This window comes from Puntigrus tetrazona, chromosome 19 (genome assembly GCF_018831695.1).
Source record: "Puntigrus tetrazona isolate hp1 chromosome 19, ASM1883169v1, whole genome shotgun sequence".
Lineage (NCBI taxonomy): Eukaryota > Metazoa > Chordata > Actinopteri > Cypriniformes > Cyprinidae > Puntigrus > Puntigrus tetrazona.
In genome coordinates this window covers 5,484,490-5,511,056 of record NC_056717.1, presented here as the reverse complement: position 1 = coordinate 5,511,056, position 26,567 = coordinate 5,484,490, and the positions used below count along the sequence as shown (strand labels likewise).

General features: G+C 37.5%; 3 protein-coding genes across 5 annotated transcripts; 2 read left to right on the top strand and 1 right to left on the bottom strand.

The window, feature by feature from the left end:
- Window positions 1–400: 400 nt before the first annotated feature.
- Window positions 401–5,005, top strand: LOC122323472 (XK-related protein 8-like). Its single transcript, XM_043217325.1, has 3 exons — window positions 401–2,449; window positions 2,680–2,891; window positions 4,175–5,005. Exons 1-3 carry the CDS (start codon window positions 2,136–2,138, stop codon window positions 4,882–4,884), a joined length of 1,236 nt encoding a protein of 411 aa, XP_043073260.1. The 5' UTR covers window positions 401–2,135; the 3' UTR covers window positions 4,885–5,005.
- A 1,646-nt stretch (window positions 5,006–6,651) lies between these two features.
- On the top strand, window positions 6,652–9,792 carry LOC122323473 (XK-related protein 8-like). Its single transcript, XM_043217326.1, has 3 exons — window positions 6,652–7,790; window positions 8,022–8,209; window positions 8,818–9,792. The coding sequence occupies exons 1-3, from the start codon at window positions 7,477–7,479 to the stop codon at window positions 9,528–9,530; spliced, it is 1,215 nt and encodes a 404-aa protein (XP_043073261.1). The 5' UTR covers window positions 6,652–7,476; the 3' UTR covers window positions 9,531–9,792.
- A 668-nt stretch (window positions 9,793–10,460) lies between these two features.
- eya3 (EYA transcriptional coactivator and phosphatase 3) lies at window positions 10,461–26,135 on the bottom strand. Of its 3 annotated transcripts, none has more exons than XM_043217321.1 (19): window positions 26,013–26,135; window positions 21,402–21,516; window positions 21,077–21,126; window positions 20,434–20,540; window positions 20,084–20,167; window positions 19,935–20,004; window positions 18,806–18,915; window positions 18,433–18,570; window positions 18,127–18,206; window positions 17,434–17,614; window positions 17,052–17,221; window positions 16,808–16,891; window positions 16,625–16,714; window positions 16,493–16,551; window positions 16,227–16,387; window positions 14,922–15,036; window positions 14,623–14,744; window positions 14,017–14,117; window positions 10,461–12,750 (listed from the first exon to the last, which is right to left on the bottom strand). In XM_043217321.1, the coding sequence occupies exons 2-19, from the start codon at window positions 21,432–21,434 to the stop codon at window positions 12,670–12,672; spliced, it is 1,836 nt and encodes a 611-aa protein (XP_043073256.1). In that variant the 5' UTR covers window positions 21,435–21,516; window positions 26,013–26,135; the 3' UTR covers window positions 10,461–12,669. The 3 variants fall into 3 exon arrangements, with proteins under 3 accessions (XP_043073256.1, XP_043073257.1, XP_043073258.1); XM_043217322.1 differs by having other exon boundaries at window positions 19,935–20,001; window positions 26,013–26,117; XM_043217323.1 differs by lacking the exon at window positions 18,433–18,570 and having other exon boundaries at window positions 26,013–26,117.
- Window positions 26,136–26,567: the final 432 nt, after the last annotated feature.

Genomic DNA, 26,567 nt, shown 5'->3' with positions numbered 1-26,567 from the left:
TCTCAGTGTGTTCAACTGTAACACATCAGTTAATTTAATCATGGTGTGTGTGTGGGTGGTTTGATTTATATATCCTGGGGACCTTAACCTGAATACACACAGGCTCATGGGGACGCTGTCATGGTGGGGACCTAAATTGAGCCGTGGTTGTTGGAATTAAACATAAAAACATTAGGTAACAACGTTTTTGGTTTTAAGTTAAATTTACAGTTAAATACCGTAATTTCATTAACTGATATAATATTAATATACCAACCTATTAAAAGTACTGAAATCTGTTTTGTACCTTTGAAACACAAAAACTAAACATCATGGCCATTAAACTGAAATATGCAATAAACATTAATTTAACAATATTACATAATAAACATAACTGATACAAAAAGAAAAGACATTTTTCAATGAAAAAACACAAAATTCCTTACATTCAAATTCCTGTAACTTTACCAGTAACCATTTTGACAGGTTTTTACCGTAGTATTTTTATAAGACAGTTGTATGTGTGTGTGTGTGTGTGTGTGTGTGTGTGTGTGTGTGTGTGTGTGTGTGGATTCACAGTGTTTATCTTTAAAATACAAGAGCTGCATTGCTTTTGTTCATATCAAATAGGATCAAGAGTCATTTAAGAATCTGTTGGGATGACAATAAATTGAAAACCTTCCTACAATATTTGATTCATAAATGTGTAGTTCACCCAAAAATTATTATTCTGTTCTTTACTCGTATATCTTTTCAGACCTTTATTACTGACTTTCTTCAGTTTCAAATAAATGAAGATATTTTGAGAAATGTCTCAGAAAACCAGCTTCTCTGTTTCACAGAGGAAAGAAAGTCGCACAAGGTAAATAAATAATAACGCACGTTTAATTTCTGGATGAATTATTACTTTAAAGCATTGGTCTCAAAGTCCTGGAGGGACACAGTTTTTCTTCAACCCTAACCAAACACACCTGATCCAGCTAACCGAGCTCTTCGGGATCACCAGAAACCTCCAAGCAGGTGTGATTAGGAGCTGGCTGGAGATGAACTCTGCTGAGCTGTGCTCCTCCAGGAACTGAGTTTAAGACCAGTGCTTTTAGGGGTTTAAGTTTGATTCCATTAGGATTGATTTTCTTAATAGTTAATATATTGATAGATGGCATAGACTACACTAAAACTCAATTACTTGCCTCATCTGTAAATGCCTGCAGACAAGATTCAATCTAATTGTATGTTAATCAGCTTATGAAGTTCGCTTATTTGTCTTTCATGTGAGCGGTGTCTCTTATGAAATTCTTGTAATTTAATTTTTCATTCGGGTTGAACTGAACGACACAGCGAATGAAGTGCTTTGCACACTTCCTATTTATTTTTCATTAAAATTTCTCATTTATTGCCAGGACAAATGTTTGAGGTATCTTTATTACCCGATAGTCAGTATTTCCTACTGTAAGTTCCTGTATGTAATTTTTGTGGCTGTAGTTTCATTTTGATGTAATGTGAATAGAAATGTCTTGCATCACGAGTTGAGACGCATTTTAAAGAGCCAACCCATATCTAATGCTTATAGAATGCTAATGCGTCATGGGTTATGATATTACATCAGTTCTGTTCAGGAATTTTTTTCTGACAGGTCTCCTGCAATACTTCCTGTTACTTGACAGCTGACTAAGCTCATCTGATAGGAAGCACAGCTGGGGGTGTTTTTTTCCAGCTACTATATAACTTCTGTTATTTTTTTAGTTCTCTATTGCATAACAGCATTTAGTGCCTTTTTATGTAGTTCTAGGCAACCATCAGTACCTTACTACTATTTTTCATACAATAAGTTATGAATTTTAACAAGTCTCTCTCTCACTCTAATATAATATATATCTAATATCTCAGCAACCCTGAGAATCACTCACAGTCCTGGACTTTACATTAAGCTCTGTGAGTGAACATTGGACACTTCCCACTGTAAACCAATCCGTGTGATTTTGGTCACATGTGATATCCCTCACTACAGTTTGACACATGATAGATCATTCAAAGAAGTGACATGGGAGGGGTTTATGAGAGGTAGTTTATTTTCTGTTTCAGACTTTTAAAACTATATATATCTCTCTCTGTGTAGAATATTACATGCTGTAAGGTTTCTCACACTGGACTGAATCATGGTGAAGAATCAGGAGAGCTTTCCTTTTGGTTTTTTATTGAAATACCTGTTTACTTTATTGGGACTGTCATTGTTCCTGTTGGATATAGCACTGGACATTTGGACTGTTGTGTCTTTTTATCAGGACGGGGCATATGTGTACATGGCAGTGATGATCTTTCTGCTGCTGGGTTCTTCAGTGTTGTTACAGGTCTTCAGCTGGCTCTGGTACTCTGATTCTCTGGATAGGATCGAGACTAACGTGGAGAAGTTTGCAAACCAGCATTCATTGATCAAACCAATACACTTCCTGCAGCTCGGAGTCTACCTCAGGTCTGTATATGATTTGCTTCTCAGTTTTAGGATACTTTTAAAAAGAGTGTATGTATTTTTAAACCCATAAGACTTCAAAATGGCATTGGTTTTCAAAACAATGCAGATGATGCTTTTTTTAATGATAGGTTTGGCTTGTTTTTTAACTTATCCAATTCAGTCGTTCACATCATAAAGTTGTAAAGTTGTTTTGCATTAAGTATTAAGTAAATGCACAAATGTGTTCACAGGTATGCCGGTGTGATAGAGACTTCCACAATGGATTTTCTTTATCGCGTTAACAATTTCAGAAATGATGTGCAGCGTGACATCAGAGATGATGTGAAGCTGAAACATGATCTTCTGATGCTTCGTCTATTTGAGGCGTTTTCTGAAAGCGCCCCACAACTCACACTCATGATGTCTATAATCCTACAGAGAGGAGAGCTGGAGCTTATTACAGGTCAGTCTCAGATCCAGTGCACTTTCTGACTTTTAGACCATAAAGTTACTTTTTTTTTTAATATTCCACTTCTGACATTCTACTGACTATAAATAACTTTGTATCTACATGTCAACTAATTCCCATTAATTTGCAACTACATGTCTACTAACTCTCAGAGTAGACCGTTAGTTAATAGAATCATTTGACATATACTTGGAAAGCTTCTAAAATGTTTCTTGTATGTTGTGGACCCTTCAAAATAAAGTGTTAGAAGATGTCCACAAATACTCTAATGAATGCTAGTTGACGTATTGCAAAGTTACTTACTGTTAGTCCACTTAAAGACATTCTGCTATCAAAATAAAGTGTTAGCGGTCATAATTCTTATGCATTCATAGTTCTCCATCATGTGACTGCATGGTCACAAATTAGAATCCGTAGAGCTTGAATACAGACCAGTCAAGTTTTCATTCGTTTCAAGCCACATTTTCTTTCAAAACATCTCTCAAAGTGAGAAAAATAAAGATTTTTGCAAGTTTTGAGCACTTCATATGCATAACATCAATGCAGTATTTCAATCAGAAAAAACTGCAGGTGACTTAATGTATTAAGACCACAGGTGCCCTTGTAGTGTACTTATTAAAACTTTAACGTCAGTGGAGCTCGTTTTTTTTGGTGCGTGCTCATTCATTGCACAGACTTTGCACTGAGAGACACGTGTATGTTGCTTGACACTGGCTGTGTTTTACTTTAGATATGCTTTCTTTTATACCGCTTGGGATGCAGAACTATTAGACGCACGAAACCCACGCACTGACAGACTTTCACGTGCGCTTTGTATTTGTTTGTCCCGAAGCCTGCTTATATAATAAAGTAAATTTTGCACAAAATATTAATTTTATTTACAATTTATTTGAAAATGTAGCCATGTGCAGTAATAATGAAAACTAAATAACCAATATTCACACCTAAAGATGGAAGTCCTGACACGCAGACATTTCAACTATAAACAAAAAGCATAGAAACTCGAATGTTGTTTAAGATGTAATGTTGTAAAGATGAATTTGCACCGCAGAAGAATTAAATGGGGAAGAAATGTAGATCAAGAATTGCTTTGGAATCGGATCGTGACTCCCAGAATCGGAATCAAGTCGGATCTTGAAGTGCCTGAAGATTTCCATCCCTTGTACTTATGCACAATTCTATGCTATTTTTAGTCTGATTTGTGTACTTGCTTATGATTTGGTTTTCGTACCTCAATCACATATTCATGGGATATTCTTTAATGTTTTTTGCTGCAGGGTTAAAAATTCTCACGGCAGCTGCTGCAATTGCCAGTAATGTTGCCTTGTACCACCGGGGCATGCATGTCTACGGTTCTAAAGGACGCAAGATGAGCCTGATCCCCACTCTGATTTACTTCCTGTGGAACTTGTTGGTGATTATTCCTCGTGTATCTGCTCTGGCGCTCTTCTGCAGTGTGTTGCCATGCTACATCACAGCTCACTTCCTGTCTTTGTGGATGCTTCTGGTTTTAGTGGCTTGGGGCCAGAAAACAGACCACATGAAAAGTTCTGGTTGGGAATGGCTCTTCAGAGCTGCTGTTGGACTCATCTGGTACTTCTGCTGGTTTAACGTGTCCAAAAAAAGCATCAAAGTAAAGATGGCTGTCTATTATAGTTTGATGGCTTTGGACACAGTGATGCTGCTGGGCTTCTGGTGCTGGAAGGTGTTTGAGTATGCAGGATGCTCCTTGAATCCTTACGTGGTGATCCCGACACTACTAGGTTTATATGTCAGTGGAATACTAGTGAAAATTATATACTACAAATGGTTTCATCCTAAAATGGATGAACCCAATGAAGGGTCGAATAGACAAGCTGCAACATATGATGCCGACTCAACAGACTCAACAGACTTGTCCCCAGAAGATACATCTACAGCTCCTGTCCAGACTCTCACTGGAGTCCTCAAAAGAAGCAGGACCATGGTTGCTAATTTCTACTTCTAATATTTTCGCCCTCCCCTTTGAACTTTCCCCCTCCCCTTTCAAAGTTTGTATTTATAATGTATTTAAACAGTAAACCACACTGTAAAAACAATTATGTGGTTTTTACGAAAACATTTTGGCAGCTGTGGTTGCCAGAATAAATTTAAAAAAAAAAAAAAAAAAAAAAAACTTCTGTAACTTTAACGTACTGAAAACCACCATAACGCAGGCGATAAACAGAAAGCCACATAAAGAATCAAAGCTCATCACATGCAGCTCTGCCACAAGAAGTATATGATATAAAGAAGGTCATTCACAGTCATTCATACAAACACAAAACACCATCATGGTAACACACATAACACTTAAATAATGCAATAACCTTTCATTAAACAACAGAAGATGTAACATAAAGCTGTTCTAATTAGTTCTAAAAAAAAAAAAACTAACTTTAATTTTAATTTAATTTTGGTTTAACATTTACAGTTTTTCCCAGTATATAGACCAGTAATTTACTGATAACCTATTAAGTTATTTTTAATAGCATTTTTACAAGATTTTTCCATTGTAGTCAAACATATTTTTTTAACAGTGCATAGAATTGACAGTAAGATATTTTATTAACTGACATGATAATATTTTTAGTATGTAACTGAAGCAACATAATTAAAACAAAGCAATACTTACCTATGTCAGCAAAATACAAAATGGGGGTTCACGTATTAAACCTGTTTAATGGACATTTTCATACATAAAACTAAAAAAAAAGTGCACCAATGTACATATTTTTATGAAACCAGTTAGCATGTAACAGTAAATCCTGTTATAAGAATATAAACAAATCAAGCTTCAGTATCAGAATGAACAGGAGTTTTTCCATAAGTGTCTGAATCCATTCAGCACAAGGGCCCCTGAAAACCAGCTGTCTTCAAAATATTTTTTTTTGTGTTCCACAGAGGAGAGAGATCAATTTAGGTTTGAAACCTACGAGTAAATGATCATAGTTTAATTTTTGGTTCAATTATCACTTTGAAAGTTTTGGGTTTGATTCTGTAGCAGTAGGATGTTTAGATGTGTAATGTGAGCATGCCCAGAAGGGGGCGCCGGAAGTTAGAAGTTCAGTAAAAGATGGTGTCAGAATTGGATTTACCTCTCTTTCCAAGTGATGACAGTTATCCCCACCAGTTCACTTAGAGAAAAATACTATAATTCATGTATTTCTCAAAAGTCTTTACAGGCTTTGGGAAGATAGAAGGAGCTAACAAAATTAAACTGAAAGAGTCAACCATCTGTCTGTCCCCCGTCGATTGCCACAGTCAAGGAGGAGCTAAAAAGAATGGAAGACCTGGGGGTCATAGCTCCCATTGATGAAGCGACAGTGGTGCTCAGAAATGGTTACAGTGCCAAAACCAAATGGCAAGATCAGAATCTGTATTGATTTGTATTGACACATCTGAATATCAATCAGAGGACAATCAACTACAGAGGAAGTCACATTCTTACAGTAGTGGATAAAAACACTGGCTAAACTGTCAGGCGTAACAGTTTTCTCTAAGCTAGACGCTACTGCTGGATTCTGGTAGATTCCTTTGCATAAAGAGTCCTTCATCACGTTTTAAGGAAAGTACTGATTTCACCGCCTTCCTTTTGGCATTTCATCAGCACCAGGACACATTCAGAAATGCTAAACACAGATGCTTGATGGCCTAGTGATCCTCAAATCTGGATCTCGAGATCCATTTTCCTGCAGAGTTTAACTCTAACCCAAATCAAACACACCTGAACATGCTTATCAGTGTCTTCAGGATCATTAGAAAATCACAGGTGGGTGAGTTTTATCAGGGTTGGAGCTAAACTCTGCAATGCATTGGACCCCCGGGGTAAGATTTGAGGAAGCGTGGTCTACAAAGTACTCTGTGTCACGCAGATGGCCATGCAGACGGCTCTACAGGCAAAAAACACGATGTGAGACTCTGAAAAGTACTTAACTGCCTCGAACAGAAATGTTTGACACTACATTAAAAATGTAAATTTGCAGTTCCTCAGGTTAGGTCATTAGAACACATCACCAGTGCAGAGGGCATTAAATAAATGTATACAGTGTGCAAACAAATTACAATAAGGTGGTAGTTTTACAGAATGGAGATATGTAAGTGACAGATTAACGCACATGAAGGACAGAGAGACGTAAGGGAAAAATGAAGAGACTAAGGAAAATGGAACACACCTTTTCTGGGTTTTTGGTCATTTTCAAACTCAAATTCTCAACCCCGATTCCTGCACTTGCTTATTTCTGCTGCAGCAAGGTAATGGGTGTCACCACAACGGGAGTTTTGAGACCAAGTTACCTAATTGGCTGACGTCGTAGTGAGGGTAGGTTTAGAGGAGGGGTTAGGTCAAGGGGATCAATTTGATTGCATGATTGAGAAACACCCATTTTTGCTCTGCAGAGACCTCAATCTCGACCATTCCGCGCAGGCACTTCAAAACAAGCACACAGTCTGTTGCATAACTAAACATTCAAATAAGTGACGTAGCGGAGTTAAGAGTGTTTCTGTTTCTCTCTGTCTGAAAAACATTGCCTAATCAAGGTTTGTCACACTGGACTGAAACATGGTGGATACTCAGGAGAGATTCACTTTATCTTATTTATTGAAATACCTGTTTACTTTATTGGGACTGTTATTGTTCCTGTTGGATATAGCACTGGACATTTGGACTGTTGTGTCTTTTTATCAGGACGGGGCATATGTGTACATGGCAGTGATGATCTTTCTGCTGCTGGGTTCTTCAGTGTTGTTACAGGTCTTCAGCTGGCTCTGGTACTCTGATTCTCTGGATAAAATTAAGACTAAAGTGGAGAAATTTGCAAACCAGCATTTACTGATCAACCCATTACACTTCCTGCAGCTCGGAGTCTACCTCAGGTCTGTGAATAATATGCTTCTCAATTTTCCAAACACTTCAGTGTATATTTTAAGGAAGAGTAATTATTACAGAAATTAGATACTTTGTCATCATTTACTCACCCTCATGGATTTCCAAACCATTTAGGCTTTTGTTAGCCTTCAAAATGTAGAGCAAAATCCAAAATGTGACCTTGGTGTTGGCTATTGTGAAGCGTTGCTTGAGTAAAAGCATGTACCTTTTGCTTACAGGTATGCTGGGGTGATAGAGACTTCTACGAGGGATTTTTGTCATCGCACAAATAGTTTCAGAGAGGATATGTACCTGTACCAAGACCTGCAGATGCTTTGTCTCTTTGAGACATTTTTTGAAAGCGCCCCACAACTCGTACTCATGACGTCTATAATCTTACAGAGAGGAGAGCTGGAGCTTATTACAGGTCGTGTTATTTCTGATCGTGTTTTTTATGTCTCAAAATAACCTAAAGTAACATGGCTGCTGAAGAGACCTGGAGGGCAAAACAGAATTCCACAGAAATCACAGGGATTCAGTTTCAGGCAGGTTCCTATTTGTTTCGAGCCACAAATATTTTAGATCGCAAGTTTTGTAATCCTAATGCATGTACACAACATAAAAGAATATTTTACTCACCCCCAAGCCATCTTAGGTGTATATGACTTGGACAATTGGAGTTTTTAAAAAACGTGTCCTGGCTTTTCCAAGCTTAAGAATGCTGTTGCATAGTGGCCATGATTTTAGAGCTCCATAAATCATCATATATATATGATTTATATGGGGTAGATTGGATAGACGTAGCCTTAGATCTTTGAGTTCAGCTCATGAAAAACAGGGGCAAAAACAGAAGTGTTGCATTAATAGTTTTGTTCAGTGTATTATACGCTATATAAATTAAAAAGCGATTGATCGATCCAACACAGAACTTTGTGTTGCTCAGTGTTTTAGCATCAGTATGTCTGTGATTATTTACATGTAAGCGCATATATTACGTGTTATGTCAAAATTTATGCAATGTTCATTTGTTTTTAGGTTTTAAAATCCTCACATCAGCTGCTGCGATTGCCAAAAGTGTTGCTATGTATCACCGCTGCATGCGTGTCTATCTTCCCGAGAAATGCAAGATGAGTTGGATCTCCACTGCCGTCTACTTCCTGTGGAACTTGTTGGTGATTATTCCCCGTGTATCTGCTCTGGCGCTCTTCTGCAGTGTGTTGCCATGCTACATCACAGCTCACTTCCTGTCTTGGTGGATGCTGCTGGTTTTAGCGGCCTGGAGCCAGAAAACAAATTACATGAAAAGTCCTGGTTGGGAATGGCTCTTCAGAGCTGCTGTTGGACTCATCTGGTACTTCTGCTGGTTTAACGTGTCCAAAAAAAGCATCAAAGTAAAGATGGCTGTCTATTATAGTTTGATGGCTTTGGACACAGTGATGCTGCTGGGCTTCTGGTGCTGGAAGGTGTTTGAGTATGCAGGATGCTCCTTGAATCCTTACGTGGTGATACCGACACTACTAGGTTTATATGTCAGTGGAATACTAGTGAAAATTATATACTACAAATGGTTTCATCCCAATGGTAATGAAAAAAAAATCACTGAACCCACTGAAGAAGAGAACCTCAGAAGAGCTAAAACATATGAAATGGACTCGGACTGCACCCCAGAAGACATAGACATTTCTGAGCAGCCTTTCACTGGAGTCCACCAGAGGAGCAGGACAATGGCTGCTAATTTCTACTTCTAGCTCTTGGTTGAACTTTTAAAGTTTTTCATATAAAAAACTGATTGAATGAGATTTAAATTGACGATTGTAAAAGATGTTGGGACTGGATTAGTACATGCCAGGAACAGCTGATGCGAGCTTGACTGATCGGGTCTGACTGAAATAACGCAATGCTAGATTTAAGTTAAAGGGGTCATATGACGCGATTTCAAGTTTTTCTTTCTCTTTGGAGTGTTACAAGCTGTTAGTGCATAGATAAGGTCCATAAAGTTGCTAAGACTAACTTTTGAAGCTCTTTTGTTTCTAAACAAATAATATTCTTTAGAAAAGATATTAAACAGTGTTGCAAAAGCAAAGTGCTATCTACAAACTAAATGTTGATTCTGCTCAGTCATAAAGCCTTCCTCGAACAGCCATGTTAAGAAGTGAAACGGTGATTTGTGCAAAATGAATGATTATTTATCAATTAAGAATTTGTTATATGACCTGAGAATAGGGAACAACTGCATGGTTCTTTGATGAAACTTTAGTGGAGTCAGCTAACTTTTGACGAAATATCGCGTTACTACAATTTGGACACTCTTAAACGGAACAAAAATTGAACCAGTACCCTTTGTCACGAGACAGAACTTGATGTCACTAAGCCTATTTTAGGACTCGTTGTGAAAGTAAAGCTACTTTATTTGTGCTTCCAACTAGAAATTATGTCCCCACTGGATGCAACAAATGCCTCATTTGTAATGGCTTTTACTGTTTTTGTGTCATAGGTATATGCTGGTGTACGTCATCACGGTATGGTAAGGGGTTTAAAATTTCCACAACACACTTGAGGTATCACAATCACAATGCACCGGATAGCTGGCCAATCAGGACACACCTCACTTTTTTTTTTTTTTTTTAGAATTACAAGGTTGATAATAGGTCAGAGATGAACAAGCCAAGGCAGGTAGGCCAGCCTCAAAGTATTTAATGAACGTCACGTACACAAACCATAAACAGTGTAGGTACAGATATTTGTTTCTTCAGCCAGTTTCAATAAGCCAGAAGTTCTCCTACTGATCTAAAAGCTCAAGCTTAATTCCAGGGCTAGACTGAGCATTTCTCTCTGGCTAAAAGAACCGTTACATCCTGTGATTGTCTATGCATTAGTAACAAATCCCAAGATCTCACAATGATAGCGTCACGTATCTTCAGTTAATGTAGATAATAGACAGTATACAGGGACTAAATCTTTTTTTTTCCTGAAAAATGCAGGAAACAAAGTCGTACATAGAAAAAAAGCACCAGAAGAGCAGTTTTTATGATTCAAGTTAAAGAACAACAGCATCTGATTGGCTGAGCTATGGAGAAAACGGTTTCTGCAGAAATGAATTCAGAGCACATCAAAGGTACCAAACTAAAAGAAAACGACAACAGCATAGGCCTAAGAGTCCAAGGTAACACTTCACCAGAAAAAACAAACAATACAAACATATGTTTGTCATATTGCATATGTTTGTCATATTTCAGTAATTCCCTTTAAGATAATACACTTACTGAATGTTGATTATAGTTAAAAAGGCACAATATAAATATATACAGGAGGAAAAAACAAAACAAAACAGACACACACATCTATGCAAACAAATGAAGATTACACATTCTTAATTGTCAAAGCTGCTTGAATAAAAATGCTTTTTCTTCAGGCTCAGTAATGTTCAGTCAAAATCTCGCAGCGGTTAGGAATATTACACCCAAACCTGCTCGTAAAAACCACCTTCAACCAAAATTGAAACAATCAATTATCACTGACCAGAAATGTATTGCACACTATCACACGGTTTTTCTCCCAAACATGTACAAAACGAAAGAAAACGATCACAGGCTGGGACCCTGTAGCTTTAAATCCATGGGGAATTTTGGCTATATGCGAGAGGTAATTTTATAAAATTCCATTCAGCCATGTGACTTTCCTCAGGGGACGAAAATGCAGTTAGTTCATGTGGCTCATAATTGCATTAGACATTTAACATCAGGTATCAATCATGGAGCCTGTGTTTCATCTAAATATGGATTTTTAAAGAAATAGCTCAAATCAAAAAACTGTGTCATTGTTTTTTTGATTCAAAACTCCAAATTTCTTAACACAAAAATGCTGCTCCTTTCCATATAGTAAAACATGAGCAGAGCCAAGTTACTGGGATCCAACAGTTCTCTTTCTTCAAATTCAGCATGCCGAGACACGTCGCACCTAATGCCTGCTGACACTAAACAAAGGGGAAGAAATTTAGGTGCGTACTTATGGCTCCCATGGTGGAAAGTGCCCTTTTCCAATCAAATTTCACTGTATTGTGTGACATTCCTCTAATCTCTTTTTGTGGTTCATGAAAGTTAATTGGGCTTTGGACCAAAAGTAACAAAAAAAAAGTGAATTCTTATTTTCTGGTGATTTATTCTTTCAAAGAAAAAGAGGGATAAACTGTACAAAAACAAATGGTTTCTATTAGGCACTCTAATTTGTCATATCACCTAATTTAAAGCAGAAATAAAGTGTGCATGAAGGGTAAACAAAAGTAGATCCCAGGAACTGAGGAACGTTTAGGAAAAACCATATGTAGATACAGTAATAAACGAAGCGGGATCTATGCTAAACGTTGGTGGTACCATCTGTTTTAAGAACTGAAATTATCGCATCATTTCTTGGAGGCTTCTAAAGCATGTAACCTGCCATCTCATAAGAACCAATATCCTGACCTTTGGAATGAGTGCAAATCAAAATGACTCTGACTTTTCAGCCCTTTAAAACGAATGCAGAAAAACTTTAAGTTTCTGTGCCAGTGCAGACCTTTGGTCATGGGTTGCTCCTTTGGTGAATCCAGTTGTGTTAAAGATGGTAAAGTACATCCTTTTTCCAAGAGAGAGATGCAGTGAGAACGGGAGACAGTTTTTTCCTCTTTTCCTTGTGTATGGTTGCGTGGCGTCCCAGTGCAAGATTCAACCTAAGGGGAGGATAGCTGCCATTGAGGGAATGGAGGGCTTGTGAGGTCGTGTCACGGACTGTCTTGAGTTCTTGTCTATGACCGCTAACGTCCCAGAGTCTACGTCAGCTGCTCCACGGCTGCGTTGGGTTAGGGGTGGATGGGTACAGCCGGAGAGATCCATGTCTTACCTTTAGCTCCATCTATAAGAAGTCCAGTTCCAGAGCTTGGTGAAGGGAAATCAGGTCTCCGTGAGAAGCGATTCGCCAAAATGGCATGTTGTGCTAAAGAGAGATGGTGAACACGAAATTGCATCAAACATATAGAGATCAATCAAGAGATAAAAGTGTAAAAATACCATCAAAAATGCCCATCACGCCTATTCCAATTGGGCAGTTTGAATGTTGAATGCACTAGCTTTAAAAAGTTTGCAGCAAGGATGAAAATTCTATTCTATTTCTATATTCTTAAAAAAAAAAGCAAGGAAACATTTAAAAAAAAGTGACAGTAAAAACATTAATAATGTTACAAAATATGTCTGTCTATTTGTAATAACCACTTTTTTTTTTCAACTTTCCATTCATCAAGGATTCTTGGAAAAATAAGTACCACTTTCCACAAAAATAGTGAGCAAATCAGCATATTAGAATGATTGCTAAAGAGTTTTGGGACACTGAACTAGTCACTTTACATTGGACATTCACAACAGCCACTTTACACTATATTCTATACTTTATTTTATTTTTTATACTGTACACTTCTGTATTTTATATATATATATATATATATATTTTTTTTTTTTTTTTTTTCTATTCGACGCTGGACGGTTGTCAAAAACATTTCACTGCATGTCGTATCATGTATGTATGTGTATGTGACAAATAAAATTTGAATTTGAATATTGGAGTAATGATGCTGAAAATTAAGCTTTACCCATGTAACAGTTAAAGGTGCTGTATGTAGGATTTTGACTTTACTAAAGCATAAAAATACCATAGCATGCCAAGTTAACATACTTGTTTATCTGAAAATACAATGCTACAGTCTTCTCCTATGAAAATGTGTTCCGGTCCGGAATGTCGGCCCCTGTTTTGGTTTGTTAAACCCACCCCGTTTAACCTATCGTGTTTTGGAATACCGGGTTGCCAGTTGGCAGAAAAACAGAGTAGATTTAATTTCAGTCATGGAAGCTAGAAAACGAATGGGGTATGAGCGGGAATCTGGCAATATGTGTGTCTGTCAAGTCTGAGTAGTACAAGACAAGACAGGTTAAAAAAATATTTTGTCTCCAATATTTTGAATTTGGACTGCAAATACCTAGTTCAGCCACTTAGTATCAATCCTACATACAGCACCTTTAAGAGCATAAGAGACTTTTTCCAAAAACATTTACTCGTGTTTTCTTAATATTAGTGTATCTTATGCAAATCATTTAGATTGTAAAATTGGAAAACCTCTGTATAGCAGTATCATCAGGAGTATTTTGCAAATGGCATAATATGAGGTATTATATTGCATATGAGCACATTGACAGGGTATTGAGATTGTACCTGCTTTGCTGCAAACTCTTCATCACGACCGTCCCCTATAACGACATACGTCACTTTCTTCCCAAAGCGAGAGATGATGCGCTCAAAGCAGCTCTCTTTTCCTGTAAACAGGAGTTGCACATAATGCGTTACATATCACATGCACATTTATCCTGGTGCTCAGTTTCAGGTTGATACCAATGATTTTAAGACAAGCATTCGCCAAAAATTAACACACTGTCATTTATTAACCTTCATGTAATTCAAAACCATACATTATATTTAAAAGAAAAAAAAAAGTATTACCACTTAAACCCATTTTTCAACAACTTTCAAAAATCATGTTTTTTTTTTTTTTATTATACATTTTAATAAATATCAAACTACAGTTGTGTTTTTTGATTAGTTAAAAACCAAAATCGAAATCAAGATAATTCTTAATTGCAGCCATGTATTCCCGAGGTTTTTAGTCAAATGAAAATTTTGACAGCCGTGTCATATTTTTGCAGCCCCCGGTCACTGTATAGGAAACAGCACTGCGAACATGCTTCAGATGTTCTCCTTTTGTGTTCTGCTCAACATGTGGCTTTAAATGACACAAGGGTTTGTTTTTGATAAACCCATTACCTATTTTAGTGGCGCTGTAGATGTTCTCAATGGGAAAGACGTCACCCAGGCCATAGAGAAGCACTTTAGCTAAAGCAGGAACCAGCTGAGTGGTGGTGACCAGAACATTCATACATCTGCCCCTGTGAACAAACACCAATACAACTTGTTAGCATGTACAATACATTAAAACTGAAGAACCTACACTGAGAAACCTTTGGGTTTGGGTTGTTCCACGTAACACACAATGTTTAATGCCTAAGGGAGTCTGATGTTTTCTTCTAAAACATGCATGTTCAAACAACAGAGACAGATCTCACCTTGACTGAATGAGCAAGAGAGATTTAAGAGCAGTGCTCAGCCAAGCATCTGTAACGGTCTCGATCTCAGAGCGCAGCCTGAGCAGGAGGTCTCTCTTCATTGGGCTCAACAGACCTGCAAGATCATCAGGTGATGTTAAAATACCTCATGAATTAGGCTTGTTGATAAGCAATAATGTAAAGATACTGCTGGGCCTGGGGCCTCGTTTATAAAATGATAAATAGATTCATAGGTTTCACATCTGAAAGACTGTTGTATAACAGTTAATTAATTTTTTATATTTTAGACACCTAGTTTTGCATTTAGTTTAGCCGTTTTAGATGCAAAACGACATTGTAGGAACCCTGTGTATAAAAGGCAAATATGTGTTATTCATATTTCACATGCAGGATCACAGAATGAAACAGCGAGGACAACGTAATTGAATGAAAGATATTAGTAAGAAGAAAAATTACATTTTCAAAATTCAGTTGCAAACATTTATTTGAACAAAAATACTTTGTAACGTTACAAATGCCTTTACTGCCACTTTTAAACAATTTAAATGCGTCTTTGCTGAATTAAAGTATTAAAAAAGTATTACTTAAAAAATATATATATATATTATATATATATATATATATATATATATATATATATATATATATATATATATATATATATATATATATATATATAAACAAACATGCATGAAGTCATCTCATGGCATCAACAGCTAAAGGCCCACAGAGACCAAGAACAAAAATGATAACTACAATGCCAACTATATTAGTTGTTTTGTTTATTATATGCACACACTAAAAGTATGTCATATGTCACGTTAAATTAATCAAACTTTTTAAAGCATGATGGCTTCTGACTGCCTGTCAATGTTTTAATTCATAAGCTGGGGAAAAAAAACCCATTGTGAATGTGATTCCAACAATATAATTCTTCTGTGCCAATAATGCTATATTTGTAATGTGGGCTCTTTAGTGTGACTTCATCCTCACTCTACCACTGCTCCTGAAGTATGTGCATGAATGCTTCTGACACCAAAGTCATTCATGTATGTGGTGTATGGCGTGCAAGTTATAATTTGCTGGAATAATAAAAACCACCTCTTCAACATTACTACTGTCAGTTCAGACAGCCCACATGAGGCCATCATGAACTTCATTCCAGTATTAGATTAGATTAGATGGAACCAAATATGAGGAAAAGTAAACTTAATACTACTTCTTAACTAATAAGGGTACAGTAACAGCGCCACCCTGTGGGAAAATGCAGTAGGTTTGGAGCAGAGATATAAGACACACTCTCACCTCCTACATTCCCTTTAAATCCATTGTAGATCTCTTTGAGCCGGCGATATCTGAAGGCCAGTTTACGCATCCACTCCACTCCTCCCTGCACCGCGGTGGTGGTCCCTGAACCGCCGCCTGCACTGGGTCCGCTGAAGCCATCGCTGGAGAAGCTGTAGTTGCTACACCAGAATAATCAATACCAGACGTGTTATTACAGACTATACAAAATAGCAATTTCCCAGTGTAAGTTGTAAAAGTTATAAAGTTTGACTTGGTTTCATTACCTCAAGTCCTGCCCATTGTCATCTGAGGCAACATCATCAGCATGGACCTGATCACATTCCTGTGTTTACAGGAGAGGTGCATGTTACTTACGTGAACAAAGTGAACTGAACCTTTTGTTACGCTCTGCATACCTCTAGGTCGTTGAAGAAGAGATGAGTGTCTGCAAGCTCAAAGATCAACTCCTCCATCTGAAGCCCCAGATTGAGAACCGTCGCTGGATCCTGAAAAATAAAAACATCCCAATAAACAGCAAGGATGTGAGAATGTGGGGGGAGGTAGTACATCTGCCAGAGCGTAAAAGCAATTTGGTGTACCTTGCCAAACTTCTGTGCAAATGAGCCAGTAAGAAGAGAGTGGAAAATGATGATGGTTTCATCCAGATCCCACAAGAAGATGCGCTGAGAAAAGAAAAAGTTATTGTTTTTATATGCATTATACTCATCTAGTGACTCATTGCTCTCCATTTTAATATTCTTTTAAAAAAAAATGTTAATATGACTCTTTGTATAGTGTGCATACTTCAGAGTGTCGCTAAAACTATCCAGGTTGCTTCCTTACCTCCAGGTCATTGTCTGTGGACTGGGAACCATCAGATTTCTTAGCTTTGCCTTTAGCTTTACCAGGAGGGTTTTTGCGATTGGCCTCTTCTTGGTCCCGTGCTCCTGTGGGGAGGGCCATCCCAGCAGGCAGAGCTACACCTGTTGGGATCGTCACACCTGGGGATGCATCTGACAGAAAGAGCAAAAACTACAGTTAGAGCCGAAGAATGAGGGGTACCCACAATGACAAAAACAACTTTAATAATTAATACTCAAATTTAAGCTGTGAAAAACCATTTTAAGTCATTTACAGTAGGCAGAAAAATGCTAGTACTAATATTTACAAGGTTCTACATGAGTAAGGAGGTTTTGACGTTACAAAGGGGGTAATGCTAACACACCTGTTGTGTTGGGCAGGTTTGCTGAGGCGCTGCCTTCAGTTTTAATGGCTGGATATTCAGGGGCCACCACACCTGCTCCATCTCTATCACTGCTGGGCAGCCCAGCAGGCAGGTAACTGGGAGGAGGAACGTAGTACTGCGAGAACTGACTCTGACCAAGAGAGTTGTAACTTGAAAACTCCTGGAATAAAACAAATTAGGATTAAGAACTTTAAATCGTTTGCTCATCAAAGCAATCTGACCGTTTCACGCTGTCCTTTATTTTGTCATGCAATGTATTTTAACTGAACAAGTCTTTTACAGTTTTACTGGTTAATATATATCCAACTTTTTCTTCTTTATTTTAATTGTCGACTTCAGACATTCTACTAACTAGAAGTAACTTTGTAACTACATGGCAACTATCAACTAATTAAATTTTCAACTACATGTCTACTAACTCTCACTGTAGACTACGTAGGTTTAAAGTTACTATAATAATTTGACATATACTTTCAAAGTTTTTGTACCTATCAAAATAAAGTGGTAGAAAGTGTCTACTAATACTCAAATGACTGATAGTTGCAAAGTTACTTATTAGCAGAATGACTAAAGTGGACTATTGGGAAATAGTGTTACCCAGCATCCTCATCTTACTAACGTCATCCTTTCAAATACTGACTGACTTCCTCTTTTGACTGCAGGTAGACTCACCTGATGTGTGCCAGTAGTTGTGGTCACAGCAGTTGCTGGAGGGATGTTAGTGTACACACTGGACGTAGTGAAACAGGAACCTGATTGGGGATAAATAACAATTATACAGAATGTCAAACAGCCAAACAGTACGGTCATGGTAAGTATTATTGAACGCAATGCTGTATGAGCGTTAATGGAAGTGGTTTTGGCTGATGGAACCGGGCAGGTCTTTCTCCTCAGCTGTCCCGAATTGCTAAAGCTGTGAGGCGCAGAGAGCGTGGAGACACAGAGAGAGAGAGAGAGAGAGAGCGGTAGCAGGCTTGCCTTGGCTGGGGTAGGAGTAGTGGATCTGGTTGGGTTGGGTTGAGGCATAGGCTGAGCTGAAGCTGAGAAACCCCGTCTGACCAACAGAGGGCGCCTCGGGCAGCCGCGACTCTGTCTTTAAGCCTGGCCACATGGCGCCTGAGGCCATGCATGGATAGATGGAGCGAGAAAGGGCAAAGGGTGGAGGAGAGAGGGGATGCAGAGATGAAAGAGGTGATTAGAGGGAGGTTAAGAACAGGATGTAACATTGAGACACAAACTCATCTGACTGCCGGCGTACAGAGTGAGTGCAGGGTGAGGGTTAAGTGGAATGAGTTTGGGTGAAGTGTTCAGATGAACTAAAGCACAGACGGCAACTGGGTGAAGCACAGACCAAATGGTGGCAGTCCGTACGTCTGGCCGGACTGAGGAAAGCCGCTGTATACGGTCGACTGGCCCAGGGAGGGGAAAGCCACTTGACTGGCATATGCAGTGACTGCGGTGCTGAAGAATAACGAAGGAGAGTTACTAGCTGAACATTCAGTAACACAACTTAGGGAGGCTTTAGTCTGGGTAAGATGTCGTATTTACTTTGACTTGAACAAATGTGGGTGTAGTCCATTTACTGTGTATCTTATTTATCTTATTTAGTACGATCTTAAAGTTAACTAATTCAAAACTGCTACTCTTCAATAGGAGTATGTTATTTGAAAGGGAAAAAAAGTTTGCCTTCATTGCCTAATTGAACTCTTCAAATATTTAATTTTTTTTTTTTACATACGTCTGGTTTGCTATCCTTATGGGGACTCTCTATAGGCATAATGGCTTTCATTCTGTACTTTTTGCAGTTTTTTTTAGCAGTTTTTAATAAAAAAAAAAATTAAACAACCATTAAATTGTAATACTTCTGTTCTAATACCAGCCAATACCCCCCCCAATACACACACACACACACACACACACACACACACACAGGTAACTAAAGCAGGTAACTCCATTTTTAACACTTCTGCATTCAAAAAATAATAAACAAACTGCAGTTCAGTTTTTTTAATTAGACAAGTAAAAAATATGTTTTTTCAAATAAAAACAACACACACACACACAGATATGCTCTAGAATATTTTTCTGACGTTAATCACAATTAATCCAACCTAACATTTAAGTTTTTTAATATACTTTTATATTTCAACAATTTTACATTTCGTCTTTAATGTCCAAACAACAAAAAGACAGCATAAAATATTTGTTTAATGGCATCTCTTTTATATCATAATTATTATATATAATTAGAATATTACAATCTGAAATATTATATAATACAATTAGAAATAATAAAGTTCAAATGTACTGATGTACTTTCATGCACAAAAACAACATTTATTAACGCATTATGCAAATATACAATAAAACAGGGTCATTAATTCCATATTGACTTATTTCCCATTGATCCTTTACATCGACCCATGAACGACTATATTTGAAAAGATACTAATCGTTTTAAAACAAGTTTTAGTACTTACTTGCTTCCTTGGTAGATCTGTGAGGTATATTCCGTGGCTGTGGTTGTGGTGAGGTCTTTGCACGTCACTGCTGTTACAAAAGTAGGATGTTTTGTTACCAATGTTTTATGCTTTAATACATGTTTGAACATGACGGCAATCAACCTTACCATTGTGATCATATGCGTTTTCTGAGACACAGCCCTGGGATCTCGATATCGTGTCTTGATTTGACCGGTCTGGACCTCCAGGCACTGCCAGAGAAATTGAAGGGTTAGGTTTACATGTTTCAAACACATGTAGGGACACTACAGTCTTAAAAAAAAAAAAAAAAAAAAAAAAAAATCCAATATCTATTTAAAATAAGTGTTTCAATCAGAAGAACTATCAATTTAACAATAGACTTGTGTAATACAAGTAAAATGAAACTGGAAAAAAAATTAGAGTATGTTTTTTATATTGTATTTCTTTAAAATATATTATAACATTATGTTTGAGACAAAATATTAAATCTACTTACTGGTGTGCAAGTGAGCGACAGATGATGGTGGATATGAATTGACCTCTGACTGAGCTGTCGATTCGTTCCGGTTAGGGGAGTCAATGCTGTCACTAGCCCCCACACTTCTGTGAAAAATAACAACTTTTATAACCCTGTCCTGTCCTGTCCTTCACTTAAAAGTATAACAACATGAACAATCATCAGTGATCACAATGACCAATACATCAGAAGTATGAAACATATGACTCTGATTCATTTTTCTCAACTAATAGTGGAAATTTAAATTAAAAGGCAGATGTTATCAAAAGTAGTAATTATATCAAAAAGCTCAAAAAGTAGTTTATTTTATTAAATGATGCTTTTTTTAATGTCTTGACATTCTGCTGAAAGATAATAAGGTGTGATTGAAGATTGGCAATTGTCCAAAAGGAAAATCATAATTCACCCTGACAAGACACTCTTTGTTCTTTTTTCCTTCCCCTCATTTTTTCACCTTGCTCAAGGGCACAACTGTAATGAAGCAAGATTACAATCTTACATCCAGGTTCTTGATCTGTACTACTTATAATGACATCTTCGCCCTTTATCCTAGAAGCCCAATCCTGAACTAGTAAGCTATAGTCTATATGCAAGCTACATATGAAAATATAAATTCACCAACCTTGAATCACCCTCCTGTCTCAATTCTGGATCATGCCGGGCTTTCTTTGTCTATTCGATCAAAACAACAACAAAAAATAGTTATGTTTCTCACAGTGTTGAATGAGTAACAGTAGCTGATATCATTTAAAAAAATGCGTAACATTTCAAGCAGCATCAATTAAACTGACAAGAAATCCAAACGACTTAAGTGATTTCAATTAAGCACCAAAAACATACACTTTTCCTTTTTTAACAATTTATCTAAACGTAAAAAAATAAGCCGTTCATTTTTGTCAGCTACACTTGAGCGCTTCTCTCCGGACTGGTAAGTGCAGTGTACTCACAGGTAGCTCGGGCACCTCTTGTGACTCGTCCATGGCTGTGGGAGAGGGCGTCTTCAGCGTCCGCCCCGCTAAATCTGAGCCGTCAGTCTCTGCTGCTTCTGCTTTGGCCAAGGCCCTGCGGGAAAGACACAAGTCAACAAGGAGAGACATCTTTATATATGCTCCTCCAGCCCCTGCCTCTCCACTTCGCTGGGACTGATCCTTGTCAGGTGTGTGCATGGGTGTTCGAGCAGCTGAGCACTATGGGAAAGTCAAGGGAAAACTGAGTCTTGTGGGTCACCCTGGAGGCAGATGAGCTCAGCCCGGCAGGTAGGGCACGTGAGGCCGCCCCACAAAAGCACCAGATGTTTCCCCCGAACCCTCCCACTTTCCAGCACGCGTGCCTGGATTATATGGCCGCCTCTCCTTACATGTATACGAACCTACATTTGGTGAAAACAAGGAAGCTTGTATTCTTCCCTGATTATATCAAAGGCATTAGGTGTTTCTGCGCAAGCTGTCGCATCCAAAGGGAGGGCGAGGATAAGATCTAAAGTAATATTATTCACCCCGAGCCTTCTTTAAACTGCATTTATATAATTGGAATATGAAGCAGGAAAGAGAAAGTGGGTCAGACGCTCGCTTACACTTGAGCCAATTTTGAAGACGCTTCATTCACGTAAACGTGAGTCTGCAATGTTTAGTAAATCACGTGTAGCCCTGAGCGATGCTTATGCAATGTCCAACTCGATGTCTAAGGAACGTGATCTGGGTATGAACAATGTGGATGGAAAATGGAATAAAACAGACAACTAACCAAATATTAAAACATCCAATTTCGGTCAACCTACATCGACCATCTTTAAAAGGATCGTTCACTCAAAAAGTCATCATTTATTTACCATGTTGTCACTATATATTGTATGTTATATAATGTATATAATATGCATTGTTATGAATCCTTATTCTGAGGAATGAAATAGAGCTGAGCCACATTTTAAGCCGAGTCATTTCTCTTTGTCTCACCAATTTACATTTTCAATTAATGATGTTATATTTGTGCAAATGGGGGAAAACCTTTAAAAATATATATAACACACTGCACATGCGTAGGTTTTCAAAAATGGCTTAAAATGCTGTATTGCCATTGATGTTTTCGCCTCACGTCTGACAAAAAAGATGATTTTAAACACACCACACAGACAGCAGACGGCCTGCGTGAGATGCCTTAGCCATCTATATAAGCAGCTATCAATAGTAAAGATTCATCAACAAAGATATACGACATAAACACAGATGTGTGAAATGTGAACAAAGCAGCGCTTGTGGACCATTTTAAATATCAGCAACGTTGATAACTTTCTTAATTTCATGCGGCTCACGTTATTAAGATAATGTTCACATATTGGAATGCAGTGACTAAACGTTTACGAACCTAGGCATCCAATCAGAGTTCTCACTTGCCCTGACACAGAATAAACATGCTGAATCGGGCTGACGTGAGCCGACGAGTGGAATACATCAAATCGATTCGCCGGCCGTTGTTCGCCGACGGCCTGACAAGAGCCAACAGCTGACCATTGGCTCGGCAATGGTGTTATTTCTTTCTTTTTTCATTTTTTTTCACAAAAACATTTTAGGCCCCAAAAACACTGCTTTTGTGTAAACGCTTATCTGTACTTTACCCTTTTGTACTTCTTGCATTAAACGCTTTGAACACATTATGCTTGTTCAATATTTTTTAAATGTCTTTGTCTTATAATTGCCATTGTTTACAATGAATTTCAAATAAATGAAACAGTCCCTTTAATAGAATTTCATATCAAACAGAAATACACTTTAAAAACATACAAATAAATGTTAGCTACATCTGTACTCCAGTGAACTCATGCTAATTGCGGTTGAACTCAGGTGAACTAGGTTGAAGCTAGATTGCAAACATACTCCCCCATGGTCTCTTTAAGTTGTACAGCTGGTGCAGCTTTAGGTTTGATCTTGTCTGAGGTAAGAATAACTAATATTTTGGAAATAAATATGTGAACAATATGCTATAAAGTTGAAAAGAAAGAAAGAAAGAAAGAAGGAAAGAAAGAAAGACACTTAATTTGAAGTGTAAATAAAGCTAAAGGGCTACATTAACATAAGTCAAAGATCTGTTGACTGAAAGTTTCTAGGGAACCCAAAATGTTTTTCTATGGTGTGTATTTATGTAATATTGAAAACAGTTGAGAAAGCATTAGGCATGTGTATTTGTGTACGCACATTCCCCATGTTCAAATCGACCAGGAAGATAAAAGGGACCACTTCATTTAAATGGTTTGCTATCAAATTTATTCTGTAAATAACCAACTCATAAAACACTAGATCAATCATTAGAAGCACGTTAAAAAAATACATGAGTGAATAAAAATTTGGAGAAAGCCATTCCATTACCATTCAATAATTTGGAGTGTGCTCAAGGCTCCTTTTAATGGATCAGAAATGTAAAGCACCGATATTATAAAATATTCTTACAAGAAAACAGCTGTTGTGTGTTTATAGAAATATATGTACTTCAAAATGTCCACTTCTGTATTATATATTAGGGATGCTCCGATCTTTATGCATGGATTTTTGCAGCCGATACCGACGACAAATAAATTGTGTTTAAGCATCGCGGTACGTATATCATGATACTTAAAATTGTTTTAATTACCTAAACCAATTATGTAACTAAAATATTGTTCAATACTAGTCAGAGCAGGATTAAAAATAAATAAATAAACCCTTGTGAAAGAACTAATTGAATAGTTAACTATTTAATAATCATTACATGTTTAAATTATTTATTTGGTACAATGCACTTATGTACATGTTTTTACTTTGTACATTTTTTTTTAAATGTGTATATGCAATTCATTTGTATAATTACATGCATTATTAGATTGTTGACCCATCCCTTACACTTTAACCTACCCATACCACCAAACCTGTCACTAATCTTACCCGTGTAAGATTATACGCACCTCAATATATAGCAGCAAAAGTGGTTTTTAATTTTTTAGAGTTTAGAGTTTTAGAGTTTAGGTTTAGAGTTTCTCCTGTGCGGAAATGAGCAAGAATAACGAGAATGCATTTGTTAGAATTAAATAAATAACTATTTTTTAACAGTACTTTGAAGCTTTAAAAATAACTGTAAATTGCTACATTTCCACCAGAAAGATGCAGTGTTAACCCTAACATTTTATTTTAAGGTTTAACATTTGTAGATGCAAGGAAAAGAGTTGTAAAAACAAAGAAAAAAACTTTTTGAGCTTATGATTCATTTAAAAAAACTATGTTTCAGGAACAAGCCACTACTGAAGTCTTCTAATCGCTATCACACAGTGTTCTCCTCTTAACAGTGAGACATATCAGCATCATTTTAAAGCCCATATCGGCCGATTTCGATAATATCATGCGTAATATTTTCAGCCAAGCAGCATGGAGAGCCGCTTCAGAAACACAAGCACTGACTAGAGCGACTGCGATCAGCTCCAGTCCCCGAGGAACCGTGATGGGCCTTCGTTTTGGGATATTTCTAGTATTGGAACATATGGTGCAAACCATATGTTACCGTAATCGTGTGTTTATTATAAGCTATAGTGGCTGTTGTCATGTTTATTTCTGCTGTGTAAAAGCCCTATCATGTAAGCTTCATTTCCCTTTTTATTTGTCTATATACACTTCGGGTGCCCGCGGTACATCACAGAGTAACCCAAAGACACAACCCATGCACAGCTTTGTAATATTTGTCAGGAATGCATTTTCAAAATAGCCAAACTGTGCAGGAAAACCGTGACCCTGGCAACACCGGCTTCGCTGTACCCTTACAAAATAAATTCATGTGACCAAATCTCCATTACTCCAGTCTTCAGTGTCTATTTATTATAAATCGTGAAAACGGTTGGGCTGCTTCATATTTTTATGGAAACCGGGTACATTTTCCCATATTCTGTGAATAGAATATTTTTTGTGTGTGAACGTCTTCGCTGTTACTTTTTATCCCCTTAATGCATATTTAACATTTACAGATTTTTTTTAAGTTTAGGTAATACATGAACTATTGATAAATAGATATGAATACATACATAGGACAGGTCAGTTCAGCAAATGCATTTTGCAGGACAGAAGTAACTTATCAAACAAAACACGACAGCAGCCAGGAGGCTCTCAATGGCAGAGGCTGAAGTAATGTGACTCTAGGACGGGTGTCCAATGAAGTTAAGGGTCCCACATTTGCTTCCAGACTAGTATTTCGCTACATAACCAACGTCTTGCTCCCATGACACCGAAAAGTACAGCCTAGGTAGGAGGCTCGTTAGGGTTTGAGACACAGCCAGCGTTTCCCTTTAAAATCGTGGCTAGTTCACCTTAAATGCCACACACATTAATTGTGTTCATATTTGAAAACGTGCATTTTTACTGCTGACGCAACTTCGTCGTTTTGCAGTGTTAGCTTTGTCAAATGCGCTCGTTTAGCACAGTTTGACCAGTTAGCCAACGTGTGTTATTTAGCTCGCGGCTCACTGACCTTACCATTACGGACTAAACCGCTCGTCGGAGCGCTCAAACGTACAGTGTACGGCACACAAATGGGAAAGAAACTCTTACCATGTCACCAAGTGCTACTTCCGAGGAAACTTTATGTTTCCTTAACCTGAAATTCCCTCGGTGAGGTGCTGTGTGTTGTTAGGGACAACTATTTGGCAGGAAGTTGCTACAATTCGAAACGCGCATGCGCAGAAACGTTCCTTCGAATCACAAATCGTTAACCCTTCACAGACACTTTGTGGTCTGTAATCTGTAAAATGTGATCTTTAATTTCCTTAAAAACGGTTTAAACTGTTTTATTCAGGAATAACGATAAAATTAATTGAATGCGACGCTGCATTTCTCAATAGCTGTTAGGCATTTATGCAATATATTTGCCCCTAATTACCTATAGCATTACAAATAGATTAATCTATCTATCTATCACAAATCATGAATAACAATTTCTATATCTTAAAGAAAGAAAGAAATCATAAGTATTTTAGTAACAGCCCTTAGTTTCCCCCTGAATATTTCAATTAGTAGATAAAGGACTAAGATGGCTAATGAATTGTTGGGCTAAATACTCTAGATTTTGAATGATTAAACTGAAGGATGTTAAGTGCCACCCGTCTC